The sequence below is a fragment of the Corvus cornix genome, chromosome 1A, assembly GCF_000738735.6.
Source record: "Corvus cornix cornix isolate S_Up_H32 chromosome 1A, ASM73873v5, whole genome shotgun sequence".
NCBI classification, from domain to species: domain Eukaryota; kingdom Metazoa; phylum Chordata; class Aves; order Passeriformes; family Corvidae; genus Corvus; species Corvus cornix.
In genome coordinates, this window is record NC_047057.1 from 47,123,374 (window position 1) to 47,143,210 (window position 19,837).

General features: G+C 45.6%; 1 protein-coding gene across 2 annotated transcripts; it reads left to right on the forward strand.

Moving 5' to 3' along the window:
- Window positions 1-856: 856 nt before the first annotated feature.
- On the forward strand, window positions 857-19,559 carry WDR91 (WD repeat domain 91). Of its 2 annotated transcripts, none has more exons than XM_039571279.1 (15): window positions 857-1,032; window positions 2,725-2,904; window positions 3,900-4,107; window positions 4,951-5,033; window positions 7,182-7,306; window positions 9,233-9,410; window positions 9,679-9,837; window positions 11,878-12,092; window positions 12,534-12,684; window positions 14,153-14,247; window positions 14,567-14,735; window positions 15,438-15,546; window positions 17,007-17,119; window positions 17,853-18,050; window positions 18,917-19,559. In XM_039571279.1, exons 1-15 carry the CDS (start codon window positions 910-912, stop codon window positions 19,079-19,081), a joined length of 2,271 nt encoding a protein of 756 aa, XP_039427213.1. In that variant the 5' UTR covers window positions 857-909; the 3' UTR covers window positions 19,082-19,559. The 2 variants fall into 2 exon arrangements, with proteins under 2 accessions (XP_039427213.1, XP_039427214.1); XM_039571280.1 differs by having other exon boundaries at window positions 11,893-12,092.
- The last annotated feature ends 278 nt before the right edge of the window (window positions 19,560-19,837 follow it).

Sequence of the window (19,837 nt, forward strand, 5' to 3'; positions counted from 1 at the left end):
ATCTTTCTGTAGAAAATCATGGAGTTTGAAATATTCTCTTTCCCTGAGAGATACCTGCCTGTTAAGTACTTACTGAAACCTAATTCACCACTAACAATTAACAGCAACCCAGCTGAAGCCAGCCTCCTATCTCCTGCACCCTTCCCTACAATGATTTGATGTTTCATTTCCATGGAATATCCAGGGCTCGGCTTCACAAAGCACTCCTCTGCTCCCACCGATGTTGCTAAAGGACAAGCTTCTTTACAACACTGATTTTTTTTTTTATCCCAATAAACTGTGACATTGATGTGGGCAACGATACCAGACATACACTTGCACGAGAGGGCCAGATCCAGGCTCAGCCGGGCCTGCTGCAGCTGCCCCGCCGGCCTGACACAGCCTGAGGGGCCCGCCTGGAAAGCCCTTCCCGGCCTTTCACTGGATTAACGCCCACTGCGCCGCTACCGACCGCAAGCACAGCCTAGAGGTAAGAGTGCCCGCCCCCGCTGCTCCTTCTGAGGTCGGGAGGGACAGGCCGGCCGGGGGAAGCCCGTGAGGGACCACGCCGGGAGCCTCTGGGATCGCTCGCTCGGTCTGTCTGTCAATCCGGCCGCGCCGCCCCGGACCCCGCCCCGGACCCCGCCCCGGCCGCCGCCGCGCCCCCGCCGCCCGCGCCAAGCAACACGAGCCGCACGTGGCGGAGGGCCAATCGGCACGCAGCCGGCGCCCGGCGCTGGCCAATCAGAAGGCGGGAAAAACGCGGGCTGGTCAGGCCAGCGCGTGGGGCGGGGGGCAGGGACGAGGGGGTGGGCAAGGCACGCTGGGAGCTGAAGTCTTCCCGGCGCTGGGCCGCGCCAGCCCCTCCCCGCCACGCCCCGCCCCGCCCCGCCCGTGGGCGGACGGAGCCGGCGGCGCCGCGGGGCCCCCATGGCGGCGGCAACGGAGCGCACGGACGAGCTGGTGCGGGAGTATCTGCTCTTCCGCGGCTTCACCGCCGCCCTCAAGCAGCTGGACGCCGAGATCAAGGCGGACAGGGAGAAGGGTTTCCGGGTGAGCGGCGGCTGCGTCCCCGTTCCGGGCGGGTGCTGGGCGCGGGTGCCCCCCGGGGAGGACGCGCTCCCCGGGCGGGCCGCGGGCGCCTCTCCGCGCTCCAGGGGCTGGGCGAGGGCAGCGAGCCTGGCGGTGGGGGAGCTCTCGGAGCCCCCGCGCTTCCCCGGGGGAGCGGCCGCCCCGGGCCCGCTGGGCTGGGCTGGGCTGGGCGCCGGGGCCCGGCCGGCCGCACAGGCGGGACCCCCGCATCCCGGAGCCGCCCGGCCCGCCCTGCCGGCGTTTCTGGCGGCGGGCTTTAGCCGGTTGAAGGCTCCCTTCCCACTCGGCTCCGGACCGGCATCAGCGCAGGACAGGGAGCTCCATCCCCTCGCCTGCCTTCCGAGCCAGGGGCTGCAGTTCGCAGCAGCCGCTGGTCAGCCTGGCCGGCTGTGGACCCTGCGTCCGACCTGTAACCCACCAGCGGATTCTCGGCTTCGAGTCGCGAAGAACGGAGGAGACCGCGTAGTGAGAGGGCAGCCACAGGAAGACATTTCTTTGCCTGCATCTTTTCTCGGTCATGAGATTTTTATCCAGCGGATTTATAGCTCTGCTCTTTAGTTTGTATGTCTTGAGTACCAGCTACCTGGACTAACGTGTGGAAATTGGCAGACAATTTGCCAGTCTCAAAAATACAGTTTCAGGCCTTTGTGTGAGCTTCATGTTCCTGTAGCAACAGTTTTGGGTACCGAATGTAGTGCTTTGAACAGTCAGAGTTTTCTTTGACCAGTAATACAAGCACTACTTTTATCATTAATAAAGCATGTTGCTTTTATTTTTTAAAACACTAGCACTTTGCTAATGTTTAGCAGTTGGCAAACAGCTGACTTAATTGGAATTATTGTCCAAGAAGGGTCTGCTGGGGTCACAAACTTCAGTTTTCTATATCTGCAGGAAGCCACAGAGATAAAAGTTGGGTATGTCCTAAGATACTAACTGTTGAGGGGAGAACAAACCACATACAAAACAGCCTTAGTTTAATTTTATAGAGGATGCAGGTTTTTTTTTTTTTTGATGCCTGTCTTGGCCATCAGAAACCACTGAACAAGAAAATCTATTCCCACACCACCATTCTGCCTTATTCATGTTGCAGAAATGATTTCCAAAGAGACATAATGATAAAAAAAATCCTGTTGCAAAGTTTTATGCCTGCCTTGTTAGTAGATGATGTTATTAAAAATCAAGGTAATTCAAAGATTGCATTAAAGCAGAACTGACTTCCTCTTTCTGTTGGCTAAATACAGGGGTATTTTCTTTTAGTCTAAAAATAACGCCTTTTTTTTCAGGTGCTGCACTTGAGTTTTCAACATTTAATCACGTTATTACTTTTATTATCAACTGACTTTTAAAAGAGGCAGAAAGCTGTGCTTATTTGCAAAAACGCCCGTCAGTTGGGTTCAACAAAATGTCAATTTCTGTCAAAATCTGTTTGGCTATGTTCTATCATATTCTTTTTCCCTTCATTTGAAAAGTGCTGTGGAGTGGAAGAATGCTAATACAAAATGCAGAGTATTTCTGGGATTAGGAAATAGCTAATGCATAAGGATTGTATTGTACTACTTCTGCAGTTAAAGCTTCTCAGCACTAAGTTACAGAAAGTCTTGTGTCTCAAGAGCCCTCACGTGACTGAAGTCTTCCCTGGTTTGCCCTCTTTAGGTGGATAAGATAGTGGACCAGCTGCAGCAGTTTGTTCAGAGCTACGATCTGGCTGCCCTGCGGGATTACTGGAGTTATCTGGACCGACGCCTTTTCAGCCGTTTGGAAGACGTCTATCGGCCAACAGTGAACAAGCTCAAAACCAGCTTATTCCGATATTACCTTGTCCATGCTATTCAGGTAGTATTTGATTGTTAGGCTTCTATTTTATAAAGATCCTGGTTTCTGATACCAAAGCAATAAACTACCCGTGTGAGCCTCTGACAGGCCTGCTGGATAAGGAACAAGCAATTCATATGTCATGGTCAGGAGTGTAGTAAGGAGTTTGATGCAGACTCACATGACAAGCTTGTGTGCAGGATAGGGAAATTCAGGCAAGAGGGAAGCATGGTTTTCTGGGAGCAAGATAGTCACACTCCCGTAAAGACAGATTCCCCTCAGAAAGGACAGCTGTACTGCTAGCTCAGTCCTGCTCAGTTAACTTGGATACTGGCAGAGAAGACGAGGTTCAAACTGGAACAAGGAAATATGGGAGAGAAAATGGATGTCTTTTTGCTTGCTTTGAATAGAAAAGAATGAGCTTAAAATGGAACAGAGATTTTTCTGTTCAAACCTTGTAAAGTCAGTGGAGTATGTTCTCCCCTTGATTCTTCCTTCTTGATTCCATTCCCTGATGGAAGATCTTTAATGATGGGTGTTGGTGGAGGAGTCAAAATCTAATGCATCTTTCTAAAAGTGTGTTTTTTCATGTTTTGTTTTGCCATGTGCTTACCCTGAGGTGTGACAGTCCTGTCTGAATAATGTGTCAGATGGAAACCTTTTCAGGCTGCAGCTGCTGTAGACTTGAGTAATTTGAATTATACTTTGGTCCTGTATAAGAATGCTCATGTCTCATTGCACTGGTTTAACTGGAAATCAGTGTGTTTGGTTCAATTGGTCTCAGCCTTTAAACAGGATTGTGGTGACTAGAAACAAGGTTGGATTAAGTGCATTTGTGAGCTTTTCCTAGTGTATTTGGGATTCTTTTGTTTCCTGATGAATGTTTAACTAACCACTTGTTGTGTCAGATGGTGAAAGTAGTTGTTACTGTGTTCATAACAAAAAGCAAATGTTCCTAGACCTAACCTGGTGGCACTAACGGAAGTGTGAGCCCTGTTCTTCTTGCTGTGTTTCAGAATGGCCGCAATGACAAGGCGCAAGAGTTTTTCCTCAAGCTGGCCTCCGAGCTCCAGAACCAGGCAGAGTGGAAGGATTGGTTTGTCCTGCCCTTCCTCCCTGCTCCAGATTCCAACCCCACCTTTGCCACCTATTTCTCACGCCAGTGGGCAGATACGTTCATCGTGTCCCTGCACAACTTCCTGAGCGTCTTATTTCAGTGCATGCATATCCTTTTTTGCAACTAATAGTTAAATCTCCCTTGCCCTGGTGTTATACTGTTAACAGTCATGCCAAGAATATAGTACTACAGAACTTCCTGTTTTCAGGTGATTTTTTATAGCCAAGACTTAATAGAAAGCTGGTGTTTACCAGAGGATGTTGGAATAGTTACTGCTCAATTATCTGATGGTATGCTGTATTCCCTGGGCACAAACAATCGTGGTCATTGCTGATGCTGAATCATCCCGATGCTAGTGACTAGAAATCTTGTGCACATCTTGTTCTGAAATGCTTTTACTCTTTGCTTGACATAGTACAAACAGGCATACAACCTTGGGCCATAGTCCATGACTGTACTGGCATCTTCTCTTAGATCCTTCTTTGGGTACATTATGTTCACAACATTGCCTAGTGACAGCTCATTATAATAGAGCAGTTGATTGTTGGCAGAAATAAGTGTTTTGCCCCACACTACAGAGTTCTGTCTTACTTGTTTGTTGATGGGCAGGCTTATGCTGCAGCTGGAAAACAGCTCATCTTGAACTGTTTCTTCAGTGTACAGGAAAGCAGTAACAGAACCTGTCTTGTCCTCCACTTCTGACTCTAAAAAGAAATAATCTAAAAATCCTTGCAAAGTCCACATGAAATAGTTTGTGCAACAGCAAAGTAAAAAGTTGACTTAAGGAATTAAGATGTTGCTAATCTTCTGGTCATGCACATACTTTTTGCTGATTGTATGGACTGGGCAGCTTTGTTTTTACAGGTAAACAGCTGGTATGGAGTGCTGGCTTTTAGAATTAAGCCAGGTGCACACAAGTTACTGCCTCGATTTTCTTTAACATTGCTTACCAGTTCCAGTCATACTGAACTTTGAAGCTGAATGTCTCAGGAGCAGTCTCATACAAGAAGAAAATGAATCGTTGCGGCATAAGGTCAGAACTGAGATCACTTTTTAGCTGCTGACTGACGCTGTGAGTTTTGTAAAATTGGTTCCATCAGTTCGAGAATATTGTAACTGTTCGGTTTGGTGCAGTTATTCAAAGGCAGATTCTTTAAGTGTGCTGTTTTATTTTGATTTATCTTTCAATCGTCTCCAGCAAGCTTAAGGTTGTGATCATATTGTGAAATGTGTGTTTAGGATATTCCCGTCCCTCTGCTGGAGGTGATTGTCCCCCCTCCCTGTGCTGTCTGACAGGTGACTGAATACTATACAAACTCCTTTTCTGTTACACTGCAAAGCCAAAACAAGGTGAAACTAGTGGTAGGTTAAGGGTGTATGTCATAGAATTATAGAATGGGTTGGGTTGGAAGGGGTGTATGGCTGATTTTGTGAATAGTATTCCGTCACTTCCAGGTTTTAGCTGATAGAGCAATAGAAGCTATAGAAACGGGCAGTAAGTTCTGGCAAAGAGACAGGAACTGTTACTTCTGAAATGACTACTTCACCATGTTTGATGTGCACTCAAAGCAATTTAGACCAACTAATGGAAATGTGAATGTCTGTTTCCCAATTCTAGATCTTACAGTAAGCCATAAGAAGGGTCGATTGGTTCAGACAAAATATTGCCCAGCTCCATGTCTTGTGTTTGACAGTATCATCAGCAGATACTTAGGAGAGGGTGTAACATGGGTCAGTCATTTCTGAGTATAACTTCCTATTAGATTTATAAAATCTGCAGTTTAAGAACTTTCTAAACTGTAGATCACATGTGGATGCTCACATACAAGTAGGAAGGCTTATTCATGTAAGCGGAACTTTAATTTCACTTCCTCAGACATACCAAATAAAAGCTGTTTCTGTATAAATACTTCAGTAAAGTTTGGGCTTTGCCTCCTGTGTTACAAAACATTGTTGTATGTTGTGCTTTCTGCTTTTACTGTTTTAATAGCTGTTCAACACTATCCTAAAAATTGAAGTAAAATAGAATCATTGATTTCAAAAGGAGGCAGTTTTGGGGGAAAAAACCTGAGGTTTGTCACTGAATTGTATGGAGTTAGTTCAGTCAGACATTGATAGGAGGGTTCTGCAAAGATGGTCAGTGAATAGGGACAGCAGGATAAGAAATAGACATTTTTGAAATGGAGCTCTTTTATTTCCTCCAATTTTGTATTCTTTACTTTTAGTCAAATTAAAGCTATGGTTGGTGTTCTGCATGTTGGTTGATATCATTTGCAGTCTGGATAAGAGTTTTCTGGCAAATTGACAGAGCTAAAACTAGACTTTCCCTTTTAGAGAATTCCTCGGGTCAGAGGAGGAATCAGCTACCTATAGAATACAGGTTTTAAAAAAAGATGTGAATAAATACTGAATTTTATGGTAGCGGAAATTAAGTACTGATTCTGTTTTATGCTGCTGGAACAATGCAAATACATAAATAGCAAGCTAGATTTCTAAAGCTCATTTTTCTTCCTGTATTTTCTTTCCTTAAATACAAGATAAAAAGAAAAAGAATTATGTCTGAAAAACAAATGTACAGAAGCAGAAAAGCCTGAGGAGCTCTTTGTGTGAATAAGAGTCACAGGCATAAACCACATCTGTTCCAGAAAGCTGCATCCTGAGGTTCCTCTCTGCTGAGGAGAAAAAGAGACAGTTTTCTTTCTCCATAATGTGGAGATAAATCTCATTGTTATGCTTGGGAAGGAGTTGCACAGGGTATGGACCTGGATTTCAGGGTGACCTTGGTGCACCCTGCCAGTTCACCAAACCCTTGGCTGTGGGAAGAAGATTACCTTCTAGGCTCCGTGCCTGCATTGCCCTAGCCTCAAACTGCCTTCACAGAGAGGGATTGGTAAGCTCTGCCCTGCCCAGCTCTTGTTTCCCAGCACCACTAATGTCCCCACAGCTACAGCCCGAGGAGAGGAGTGAAGGGTTTTAAGTGGCTTCAGTTTCATGTGCGTAAAGTACCTACCGGTTGTTTTGACTAATTGGACTGATGTGGTGCTCAGCCGGTCAGAGCAACTTTTTTCCTTCCCCACCCTTCCAGGGCTGTTGAAATAAAAGGAATAAACAACTTCAGTGAGTGGGAAGGAGGTGAATCTCAGTGACCCTGTGTTCACTTGGCTCTTTTCTCGTGTTGTAGCTGTTTGCTCTGCAGGCTGAATCCTCCCGCATGAAGAAAGAGGAACTGGAGGTGGAACAAACAGTTACGCATCACAAGTTGCCTGCATATGTGGCCAACATGGATCGACTAGGGGACTCTGAACTGTAAGTGCCTGCAGGAGAAGAGCTGGGGACAGGCTTTGCTGCTTTTGTTAGGTCAAGGAGGTTCCTGGAGGGTCATTTCCTTGTCCCCTGCCCTGGGAGTCAATGCAGAAAGACATCCTGGCAGAAATTATGGTGACCTAAGTAGGTTTAATGGAATTCATGACAGGCGTCTCTCCCATCATTTGGGAAGTTCTTGCAAACCAGTGAGAGCCCAAACACACATGGAAGTGATTCTGCTCTGCTCTCAGCATTGCACCAAGGTGTTCTGGGCATCTAGCATGTTAGCAGTACAGTACCCTGCAGTATTGTTCAAATGAAGTGGACTGTCTCTTGATTCCAATTTACTGAGTGCCTACAGTGCCATAGGTGAGTGCCCTATGTTGTTTTGTAGATACTGTTACTGTATGACCCAAAGGGATTCTTGTTACACAGGGATGTTTTCTTGCTTTTGCAAAGTCAAGGGAAAAGGAGCTTCTCTTCTGTGAGGCTCAGTTATGCACAGAATTCCCCATGAACTTGCTGCAGTTAAAAGTGCATTTTATGACTACATCTCTTGTATGCCTATCTCTGGAAATTAGGCAGCATACACAGTGATACAGCTTCTTTGATTGCTATTTTTTTACCCCAGTGTCAGGCAAAGCAAGTCTGTGTGTTTGGATTCACTGTGTTACTGAGGCTTTTCTTTCCTTTCTTTTAAAAGGATCTGAAAGCATATGTAGCTCAACTACAAGTTACAAATAACGCTGTGGCTCAAGTTTCTCATGTGCTTCTTTCACTTGTATTGGGACAGGAGCAGGATTGATTAAATTATCCTGTTGCTGGTGACAGATAGAAGTTGTAGCAGGTACTGCACACAAAATGTTTTAACCTAAAAGCTGTCTGATTCAATAGACTTAAGTGTCTATTGAACTTATCTTGGTAATGGCTCTGCAGTCTTTGCACAGGACAGGCTACAGAGTTTAGTTTGTGATACATTTTTTTTAACTATGTGGAAAGCCCTGATGCTGTCTGCATGTATGGATGAGTGTGACATGAGGGATGGGATAATTTATTCCTGTATTTATTTTTGTCCATTTGAATTAGAAAAACTTGCCTAAGAAGTGATATTTCTTCTGTGTGCAACTTGTCTCTTAGTCTGAGGGCCAGTTCTGTTTGCTTATTTTCATGTCTGTGCTTAACTCAAAGCCCAGGTTTGGTAGAACAGTTCCATCCTTGAAGAGTGGATAGAGACAGTGAAGCATATTGTATTCCTCTTCCTCTTGCTGCCACTCTGCTCTCAGAGGAAGCTGTAGCAGAGTGAAGTCAGATGGTTGTATTCTGGGAAGCAGCTGCTGATTTTGGCATTGTGGATTGAGATGGGAGGTGTTTATAATCATGGAAATGGGCTGTAACTCTCTTATTTTCTTTGGGTCTGGATTTTGAAATATTGAGGGCCTGTGCTGTAAAACTGTTGAACATAACTTGCTGATTATCAAAGAGTGTCCAGTGAAACACTGGATGCTGAATGTCTCTCAAAGTAGGTCTGTTTTATGTTTTGAATTGGGAATCCCATCTGAGTAAGTTCTACAGAAATCTGAATTCCCCTGCCTTTCCCTTAGGGTCTTTCTAAACAAACCAGATGGAGTGGAAAGAGTTTTAGGTGGCTTTAGGGTTTACAGTGGATTCAGCAACAGTTTGATCTCACTGTCTCAGTGGCATCTCTGAGAAGTGAGCTTTTGGTTACAGTAACTATAATGACCTGCTCCAGGCACTAACAGGATATTTTCAAATAGTTTTTAAATGCATAGTGGTGCATTGGCTTGGAAATGAACATCTGTTGTCCAGTGGTTCAAACAGCTGCCACTTCACTTAACTGGGTGGCCTTTGATCAGGTTACCTCGCTACACTTTCATACTCTCTTTGGTGATGTTTTGTTTTTTTCACTAGTGATATGACCTGCAATCAGAGGAGTACAGCACATTCTCTTCAGTCCCGGGGAGGCTTTCTGTCCTCTTTTCTCTCCCAAAGTAAAAAGGGCCCTTCCAGACCAACCCATTCAAGTGGGGCTTCTCCAACGCAGACTGGCAATATGCTGCTAGGGAAGAAAGAACCAACAAATCACCAGGTAATTCTCAACTGAAAGTTGCTCAGTCTCCAAGGAGTTAACTTGCAGCATGGCACTGCTCCAAGGTTTTGCTTGCACCTGAAAAATTAAATGTCCTTTCCTGCCTTGCAAACGTATGCTGGGCCTGAATGCAGCACAAGAACAGCGGCTGTCTTCTAAGAGCTTGTGGAGCCTTTGCAGGTGCTTCGTTGCTTTGCTGCTGCTTTTGCTCTTTGTTCTGCAGCCTGGTACAAGCATAACTTTGCCCAGTCACTTCTCTGCCTTCCAGAGTGCCAAAGGAAAAGAAGGAACAGTGAGCTGTAAGGACGGAAAGATCCCCTTCAGTGGTTTAGTGGCAGGCGAGTCCAGTTCCCTGCAGCAGCGGCAGAAGCGCTTGCAAGAGCATGGGAAAGAAAGGAAGGAACTGTTGTCGAAAGGGACCTTCCAGGTACTGGTCAGCACTGCAAGGCTTGGAAGCAGAAAGCTGGTATTTCTGTAAAACTTAAGTGGTGAAACAAGTGCCAGTGTTTCCTTTAAGCTTTGGAATTGCTAGGCAGAAGTAACTGTATCAAAGGTTAATGTCTGTAGTTAATCAACTCCATCTGCACTTCGTTTGTTTCTGTGTCCCTGGAAGGTAATCAGTACTGGCATTTCAAATGGAAGAAGAGTTGTCCTTTGTCTCCATGTTTTTCAACAACCTGGTCCTGAGGCTTCGTTAAGGTTTCATTCACTTTTAATGGCTGTGTTCCAATATCTTGTTAAAATCTCCATTCCTCAGTGGCAATGAACTTGGCTCACTCATTCAACCAAAGTGAGTTCTGTTCCTGTAGGTTCCTAGGCTGATTTATGCAGGCTCTGTGTGGGATGATGAAAACTAATGGAAAATTTTCCTGGATAGGAGTGGAAGTTGCTTTCTTAGCAACATTTTCTTTTTGGAGTTTTTTGCACTTTATTGTTGCAGTTTTGCCTGGGGGTGTGCCCTGCTTTAAAATCTAATGAAACAATAAAACTGTGTCCTGGATTTTAACTGCTGAAGGTCAGCAGACTACTTCTGTTCACCTGTGTGTTGTCTGGCTTTTAGCAGCCATGTTGTCAAAAAAAAATACAGAGCACAGGCAGCATCTCAGCCATTGTTATTTTGTCTGTATGAGACATTCTGCGGTGTGGAGAGACAGTGCTGAGGGACTGTTGCCCATTGGCCAATGTGTGGCTGTTCTGTGTGTGGGAGTGCTGTTTTAAAGAGATGTTACTCTATCACTCAGCATTCAAGGCCTTGAGAGAACTTTTTTCTTCATGGTTCATCTAAAACACTTTCAGCACTGGTTGGAAAATTGCAAAGCCCAATTTCCCAGTAAGTTTCCTTTGACTTTCCTTTTTCTATGATGTTCCAGGTTAAGGCAGTGATTTTTGGGCTGTGTAAAGATTGGTTCTTGTGCTGTTGGGGAAGCTTGATACTCTTTAACTTTCTCTTGTACTCAAAGCATGTGAGCAAAAAGGAAACTGAAAGGTGGCACTGTTTCTTTCACGTGAATGTCATTCACTGGTTGTTACCTCCCCACACTAACTAGCAGAATAATTCTTGGATTTATTTCCCAATCTTTTCCAGCTCTGTGATTTCAGATGATTTGATTATGCAATGCTTGATCCGTTGGTCACGATGTGAGGCTACTGTAAATTAGGCAAGCATGTGTTACAGAACAGGAATTCAAATCCATCAATACCAATACCATTTAGGGACACTTAGTTTTCTTATCAAAAGAATGCTAGCAGGTGATTTACCTCCTTATGTGCTGTATCTGCTTCTTGTTCAGCTTCTGGTGGCAAGAGAAAACTAAGCTGCTTCCAGATATTTCTGCCGTGCAGATCTTGTCTCACCCAGATACTTTCACCTCCTAAAACTCCGTTTGTTCTGTCTGCCCTGTCAGATTGGGTTTTAAGCTTTTGGACTCATGTGTCAGCTCTACTGTTGTCATCAGTCAGTTGGCTGCAGTGGTGGCTCCAGTGTGCACCGTCTAAAATCTCTGGCAGATGAGGATAATCCATCCACTGGGGTTTGAGATCCAACAAGTTTTTGTGCAGGTTTGCTGAACTGCATAGTATACAGACTTAACTTACATTGCTGAAGACAAGAATTCCTTGAAATATTTTGATTTACTTGTGAATCTGTGCTCTAATGGCCCATCTAAATGGACCTCTGATATACCTCTGGCTGAAGTATGCTAGAAATGTTGTGGTTTCTTTAATTCTTACAGGAAAGTATATAGCTGGGCACATGGAGGGGGATATAAGGGACTCAACAACTAAGCAGCTCATATAAAATAGTGCACTTGTGCAACACGTGGTCCTTGTGCTCAGAAAGGTCCCTGGCAGAAGGAGTGTTGGGCTGACAATGCTTCTGTTTTGTTGCAGCTTCTTTTTTTTTTTTCTCCCAGCAGGCTGGGATAGCTGAGGAGCTTGATATGGAGCTGCTTCCTTGTATTTCACACAGGATTTCTTCCTTCAGGGCCAAAGTGCTGAGAAGAAAACAGATACTAGCATAGCTGAGGCAGAACCATGCTCAGATCTGCATGCTGAGCAAACAGAGACTTCAGCCAAAGTTCCTGGCAGCAGTGCAGAGGCTGTGGGGGTTCGGCAGGAACAGCCTTTCATCGTCCTGAGCCAGGAGGAGTATGGGGAGCACCATTCATCCATCATGTACTGCAGGTAATGCACTGGCAGAAGAGGGCTCTCTTGTAGAAGCCTCTGCAGGAGGATCAGCTGTGTCTGGCCTCTTTCTTCCAGTCTCTGTTCTGTCCAGCACGTTGGACATGTGCTCTCAGTTGTAGGGCAGTGAAGCTGGTGTGACTGAAAATAGCATGTAGCTTGTGCAGTGAGAATGGACAGAGATTTTTGTGACTGGGCAATGCTAGCCAGGAAGAAACTCTCTTGGAAAGCAGGATGGTATTGCTTAAGGGCATTATGCTTTACGTCTGGAGCTTAGTGCCCTTCATTGTGCCAGTTACTGTGAAGTGAACAGGAAGTGGTGCAAAGAAGTTCTGATTCCTGCAGAAGGAACTCGTGTGTGGCCAGGAAAGGAAGGATTAGCGGATTGCATCTAAGAATTTGGAGCAGAAAAATATCCCAACAGTTTCATTCTACACACAGGGTTGATTGTTCTGGACGGAGGGTGGCCAGCTTGGACGTGGATGGGGTCATCAAAGTCTGGTCTTTTAACCCCATAATGCAAACTAAAGCTTCATCCATTTCCAAATCTCCATTGCTGTCCCTGGAATGGGCCACCAAGCGTGATCGGCTGGTGAGTAGTCTGCATGTGGAAGCACAGCAGATGATTTGGGGCTGTGTTGCTACGTGTTGCATGTTCACTTCTAGACAGCTGTACTGTGGATAAGATTGAGGCAGCGGTTAGTTTCCACTTTTAGTGGGACACGGGGAACCAAAGCCTCTAGGGTCTAAGAAAAACTAGAGTGGGGAGTGTATGCTTTGTATTGAGCAAGGAGTTCACCACCACTTGCCCTGAAACAGAAATTCCCAAGCTGCAGTGTGGGTACAGCTGCAGGATAGAAGTTGTTCCTTTGAGAGAAGTGCCTGACTTCACACAGATCACGCAGCAACTTGTAAAGACAGGCAGAGGCAACTGAGTACAACAGCCTGTGGGAGGCCTGCAGCAGAGACCTGTGGAGCTTTACTCATACCCCAAGCCAGCAGCAGAGAAGGGGAAACAGGGTTGTGGGGGTGGCATTTTACTTGTGCAGGTGTGAAAAAAGCTCCATGGCTAGTTTTAGACTGTTGTCTTAAGAGCTGAGGGTTTGTGTGTGCATAAGGAGCTTGTTTAAATAACATGGCAGTTTAAATGTTTCCTATATCCCTTTTTCTCTAGTTCTGTTACTAGAGAGGACCCTTAAATTATATGCATTCTTCTGAGTCCTAGAACTGTTGCTAGTGTTTCATGCCCTCCCTTGGCAGATACAGGGCTGTATGAGAAGGCTGGCCTGCAAATGAGGCGGCATTTTTCCCATTTTGGCACTGACAATGTGTGGCTTGCTAACCCCAAAATGCCACCTGTGAAGAGCTGGTGCTACAGCTCATCTCTTCTTTTGCTTTTAGAAAGCAAGCTGTTGATGCAGTTGTTGTGCTTTGTTTGTTGTGATGATGTTTCTTCTGCTTTGTGGAATTTATTTCCTTCTTGCTAATAGAAAGATTCTTCATTCTGAAATACATGTGGGATTGATCAGCAAACTAGGCACTGAAGTGACAAAGATCTGTCTTGCTCGATTTTTCTTTTATAATGCATCTCTCTATGATTTAAATTTTAATTGAAATTGTAACACCACTAATAAAGCATGTGTGAGCTCTTCTGGATGATTTCATCCTCCCGTGGGTGAAAGGAGTTGGCTTCCACTTGATTTTCTCTTTAGCAGACAGTTAACAATCTTAAGCCTCTCTGTCCTTGGCCCCTAGATATTGAGATTCCATCCATGTTTTGCATCCTATAATGTTGAGCTGTGATCTAGGAAGTGGCATTTTTGCCGCCTTGGAGCCTATTAGATCTTTTTCTCACTGGAAGGGAGGGTTTTAGCTCTGACTTCTGTGGCTCTGGGGTAGTCCTACTCAGTATGATTGCACAGGAAGACATGATGTACCATAATGAAGTAATATTTAGTCTGAAAGGATAGATAGAAAAAAATTATTAAGTCTTGGTGGTTGTTGGACAGCATCATTGTACTGTTCACTCACACTCTTTCCATCTCCCTGCTGGTTTCAAGCTATTGCTTGGCAGTGGGGTTGGGACGGTTCGTCTTTATGACACAGAAGCAAAGAAGAATCTCTGTGAAATCAGCATTGATGAAGACATGCCCAGGTAACTCTGGAATACTGATTTTTATATATAAATATAAATAAGTTGTGTTGGTTTTAACAGTGAACATCTCAATGTTCCTGCTGCTTTTCTGCAACTGCAGGACAATCCAGCCTTCATCTAGAGGGCAGTCCCTGCCTGAGCAGCGTAAAACTGCTCAGTTAAATGGGAGACACTCAAAATATGTCTAAGCACATGAATCCTGCCCTCCTTTACAGTGCACCTTGTCTTGCGGGGTCTTAATGGGAGAGCTCGTAGGTGAGTGTTTTGCTTGAGGCAGCTGCAGGAGAGAGGTGATTCAGACCATGTGCCTGTGTTTCAGGATCCTCTCGCTTGCCTGCAGCCCAAGTGGTGCCTCCTTTGTCTGCTCTGCAGCAGCCCAGAGCCCCATCTCCCACATTGACTTCTCAGTAATCAACTCTGGGGGCAAAAGTGTGAACCAAGTTCCTGGGAAGCTGCTACTGTGGGACACTAAAACGATGAAGCAGCAGGTACTTGCTGGGTTTCTTTTCCTTTCTCAGTCTGCTTGCTGAGAATGAGTGTCTTCTGTTTCAATGTGTAGGAGCCCTCTTTCTAAATTTTGCAGACTTTCTTTTCAACACCCTTCTTTTTCCTCCTTCTTCCTTTCCCCTCTGTCACATTCAGGATAAAAATAAATAATGTAAGTAGCTGCTGGATTGGGTGAAGTTTTTTTTTTTATTGGTGCGTTGGGGTTTTTATGAGGGATTCTTCAGAATAGTCCATGGCCTTGTTTCTATCCTGGTTGCACAGTTTGTGACTGGAAATATCCTGAGTGGATTGGCTGATGCTTTGCTCAGGCTTTCTCCAGTTGAGCTATACTGAAGGGGTTTTGTTGCTGCTGTTTCCCCTGCCTTCCTTGTTTTTAAGTGAAGTGCTGTCCCTGACATGTAGGAGAAAGCAACATACTCAATCTAATGCCTGCCAGAAGCTGGTTTTGCAACCTTGAGGCCATGGCTGAGAAAGCGATGGCTTGGCTGAGATGAATTGCTGGTTTAGTGTCACACTAAAGTGCCACTGCCAGACCTTGAAGTCTGTAGTTATTAGAGGTATAGGGCTCCAAACCAGAGTTCTTGTTACTAAATACTGTCTTTTCTTTCTTCCTTCCCCTGGAGTTCAGCTCTTCAGCCCCCCCAGCTCCATTTCTCAGCATTAATGCAAATTTTCCCTTTCAGCTGCAGTTCTCCCTGGAGCCTGAGCCCATTGCTATTAACTGCACAGCCTTCAACCACAATGGCAACCTGCTGGTCACCGGGGCTGCAGATGGGATTGTTCGTCTCTTTGGTATGGTGGGAAAGGACCTGGGGGTATTGGTTGATAGCCAGCTGTGAGGCCAGGTGGCCAAGACTGGCATCCGGGCTTGTATCACAAATAGCATGGCCAGCAGGACAAGGGAAGTGATTGTCCCCCTGCACTTGGCACTGCTGAGGTTGTATCTCAAACAGCATATTCCGTTTTGGACCCCTCACTACAGGAAAGACATTGTGGGGCTGGAGCGTGTCCAAAGAGCAAAACCAAAGCTGGTAAAGGGTCTGGAGCACATGAGGAACAGCTGCAGGAGCTGGGGTTCTTTAGCTTGGAGAAAATGAGACAGAGGGGACACCTTACTGCTTTCTACAACTACCTGAAAGGAGGTTGTAGCCAGGTGGGTGTCAGTCCCTTCTCCCAAGTAACAAGGGATCAGACAAGAGGAAACAGTCTCAAGCTGCATCAGGGGAGGTTTAGATTGGATATTAGGAAAACTTCCATCACCAAAGGGATTGTCAAGCACTGGAGCAGGCAGGAAAGTGCTGGAGTCACCATCCTTGGAAGTATTTAAAAGATGTTGTAGATGTGGCACTTAGGGGTATAGTTTAGTGGTGCACTTGGCAGTGCTAAAGTAACAGTTGGGCTTGATTATCTTGGAGGTCTTTTCTAACTTACATGATTCTGTGAAACTGAGTAGTGAGGTGGCCCCTAGTCCTCAGCTGGCTGCCCCTAGTACCCTTCTGCCAGCAGGGAGGCAGCTGTGGGATATGCTTGAAGACCAAGGTGGAAGCTATTGTCTCTCCTCCACAGGAGCTCTCAGGAGTGAATTGACATAGACTTTTTCTGGAGGACATTGGCTGGAGACCCTGGTAGTACTGCTGGATTTGTTGTTTCTCTCCTGCTGAAGAGGAGAGTTAATTTGCCCTTAAGCTGTGTGGTCTTGGGCTGTGTCAGGTAGCAGTACCACTAGAGGCTGAGTTGTGTGGAAAGGAATTAATGTGAGACCTCACATTTAAATGCAAGGGCTTCACATCAGTCCTGCTTCTGTGAGCAATTTCTCTTTCTCAGGTTTTTGTCCTCTTCAGCCTGTGCTTGCAATAAAGGCAGTTCATGCCTCTTACCTTTGAATGGGGAATCTGCTTCTGGCACAGGTCGAGGCTGCAGTCGCAGGTCTTTGGGACGACAGAGCTGTCAGCAGCTGGGAGGATGGGCAGGATTACTAAGGGAGGAGTGCCAGTGGTGCTTGGATGCAAAATGTTTGCAGTTGACAGTGAGTGTGTGAGCAGCCCTGTAAAGCTGAGTAGATACAATGATTTTTGTGGCCAAAGTGAAAGCCATGTGTGGGAGTATAGGCACAGGGGGCTGGGAACTGGATTGGGCTCCCCCAGGCTGGTTTGGAGGGCTGTCACAGAGAGCTTGGGAACATAAAAGGCCTCCCTCTCTTCACCTCAGCTCTGTGTGAGTACAAGGAGTGTTCAGTACTGTTCTCCCCTCAGATATGCAGCAGCATGAGTGCGCCATGAGCTGGAAGGCACATGATGGGGAAGTCTACTCCGTCGAGTTCAGCTATGATGAGAACACAGTCTACAGCATAGGCGAGGATGGCAAGGTAGGCTATGGGTGACTTCCTACTGGTCAGCTGGCAGGGAGATCACTTCTGGAGTCTTCTCCATATAGTGAGGACAAGCATAAAAATACGCTCAGATCCTGGATGATCTGTGGGCTGCTAACTGTAATCCTAGGTGTGCAGTACCACCCTGCTCCATGCTATCTGCAGAGAGAGTGGCTGAAAAGTGTATTAATAGTTGGAGCTGTCTCGGACCTTGTGTGCAAATCCTGCTGTTGGTGACATCCCCTTCCTAGATAGTCCATGTGAGGATGACCTTTCTCTGCCCCTGAGATCACCACATTTGAGATCTGGGATTCACAGGGAAGCAGATCCTTGACCACTTTGCATGTATCTCCTTGTCCGCAGCTCCCTGTTTATAATAAACAATTCAGTTTCTGCAGTTACATAGCCTTCAGCAGTAGAGGTGTGGCTCAGGGAGGGACCTTGGTTGAGGAGTTAAGCAAGTTCTCACCAGAATACTGCATGCAATGTGGAAGGACACATAGGCAGTAGTGCTTGTGGAAGGCAGGGCATATCTTTGCCTGGATACTAGGCACTCTTACAGCATTTGCAGTCTGTGTTTTGTTAATACAGCCACTTAGATACAGATGTCAGAATGCCCTGTTCTGTTTGTGAGGAATACCTACTTGACTTAAAAGGAAAAAAAGGTGACTCTACTTGCATCCCAGTTAATTTCATTATGGGCTTTTGTCATCTCTTTTTCTCATTCCAGTTTATTCAGTGGAATATCCACAAAATTGGCTTGAAGGTGTCTGAGTATGACCTTCCCAGGGAAGCTACAGGTCCTTTTATTCTGTCTGGGTACAGTGGCTACAAGCAAGTCCAGTTCCCACGAGGACGGCTTTTTGCTTTTGACTCTGAGGGCAATTACATGTTGACATGCTCTTCTACTGGGGGAGTAATATTCAAGGTAAGTTTCAGAAGTGGTGGAGAGTACTCTTAAGTATCCATGCAAGCTTTTGTTAATTGTGAGAGTGCAACATCAGCCACTGGAAGTTCTTAAGCAGCGCCTACTCATCTTTGCTCTGTGAAAGTTGCTGCTCAGTTTCACACAGTGTGCACTTTAGCAGTGTGTGGTGTACAGCAAGTGTTTGGGTCCTCTGTAGGTAGCTGGAGTATGTGTGCTCCTTCTTAAAGCTTAGGTTTTTGTGTCCCAAGTGCCTCGGACAAAGTTTTAATTACTTTTTAAATATATGGATGCATGCCAGTTCAATGCAAAATGTGTGATTGTTAACTGGTGCTCATCTTCAATCTGCCTTCTGTGCCTGCTGATTCTATGTTAGACCCAGCCTGATTCTCTTCCCTTATTGTGTACTGAAATTAAATGAAGGGTAAGGCTGAATGGTTCTGGGTGCCCAAATTTTGGTGCTTCAGTAGCAAGTGTTACTGATCACATGCTCATGCTCTTCCAAAGCAGATTAGATGACATTTGTACTTTGCATCTGGGGCACTCAGAGCACCTGAACTAACATGAGCTATATCTCAGGCTTATGTGCTTCTCATCAGTGTGTGCTCTTAGCCTGCTTTGTTCAATTACTGCAGTTCAGCTGATGTCAAAAGTTGAGCTGCTTGAGAACACCTGCTTCTCTAGTGAGACTGGAAACTTCCTTTCATGTGTGTGCTACACACATCTCAATATCTCTCTGATTTTCTGCTTACTTATGCATGCTGTTAGAGATTCGGAGTCTCTATCACACTTTGGCTTGTCTTGTCAGGTGCACTGCTCCCACTGCAGAAACTTACCTCCTTAAAATCTTATGCTTTCCTTCTTTTTAGTTAAATGGTGAGGAAAAGGTTCTGGAGAGCTGCCTTTCCCTGGGAGGACACCGAGCTCCTGTTGTCACAGTGGATTGGAGCACAGCCATGGACTGCGGGACCTGCCTCACTGCTTCTATGGACGGGAAAATTAAATTAACAACCTTACTGGCTCAAAAGTCTTAACCTGGACAGTACTGAAAGGGGAAAGAGCAATAGACTTGACAAAACCAGTGTTAACTCACAGGAACAAACTGCATGGGAGAGAAGGCAAAGCAAAGTCCCTCTTCTCATTGTAGCTTTTGCCTCTTGATAACTACATTTGCCAAACTGCTGTGCAACAGAATGCCAGTATGGGACTGGATCAGTGGCAGCACTGAAAAATAAGTCTCCACTAATCCATTGAGGCAGCTGGACTTCCCTCTGTTAGGGAGTCTTGAGTAGCACGTGGGTAGAAGGCTGGGGTCACATCAGGGTTTTGCAGAAGGTGAGGCTGGAGAAAGCAAGCATGAGGCAGCACAGTGCATGACGATAAGATGACTCAAACTGGAAAGGCTGATGAGAAACCAGAGTATTCTTTGGGTATAACATTTGTTGTTATGATTTTGTTAGTTTGTTTTTATTTGGTTTCTTTTTTTCCATAAAAAGAAAATATTCCCTTGCACTTGAGCTCTATGCTTTGTCGAGCAGTTGCTGCAAAACATGGAGGGTGGCTAGGGCAGTGATGTGCCAAGTCTCCTGCATGCAAAAAAGGCCCTTGTGCTTTCATGAGTGCTTCCAGCACCACACCAGGGTGAACCAGACATCCAGGAACAAAAATAACTCTTGTTTGGATGTATTGTGTTACCTTGCCATAGGTCTCTGCTACTAACTAGAGCAGAAATCCTGAGTCCAACTTTGAAATATTTGTGTTGGAGTTCAGAAGCTCCATAATGCCTAGCA

Excerpts from the sequence above, each read along its gene's own strand:
- WDR91 (XM_039571279.1), top strand. The coding sequence starts at position 910 with ATGGCGGCGGCAACGGAGCGCACGGACGAGCTGGTGCGGGAGTATCTG. Across the intron at positions 9,411-9,678 it reads AAGAACCAACAAATCACCAG|AGTGCCAAAGGAAAAGAAGG; the intron begins GTAATTCTCAAC and ends TCTGCCTTCCAG. Across the intron at positions 12,093-12,533 it reads TCATCCATCATGTACTGCAG|GGTTGATTGTTCTGGACGGA; the intron begins GTAATGCACTGG and ends TTCTACACACAG.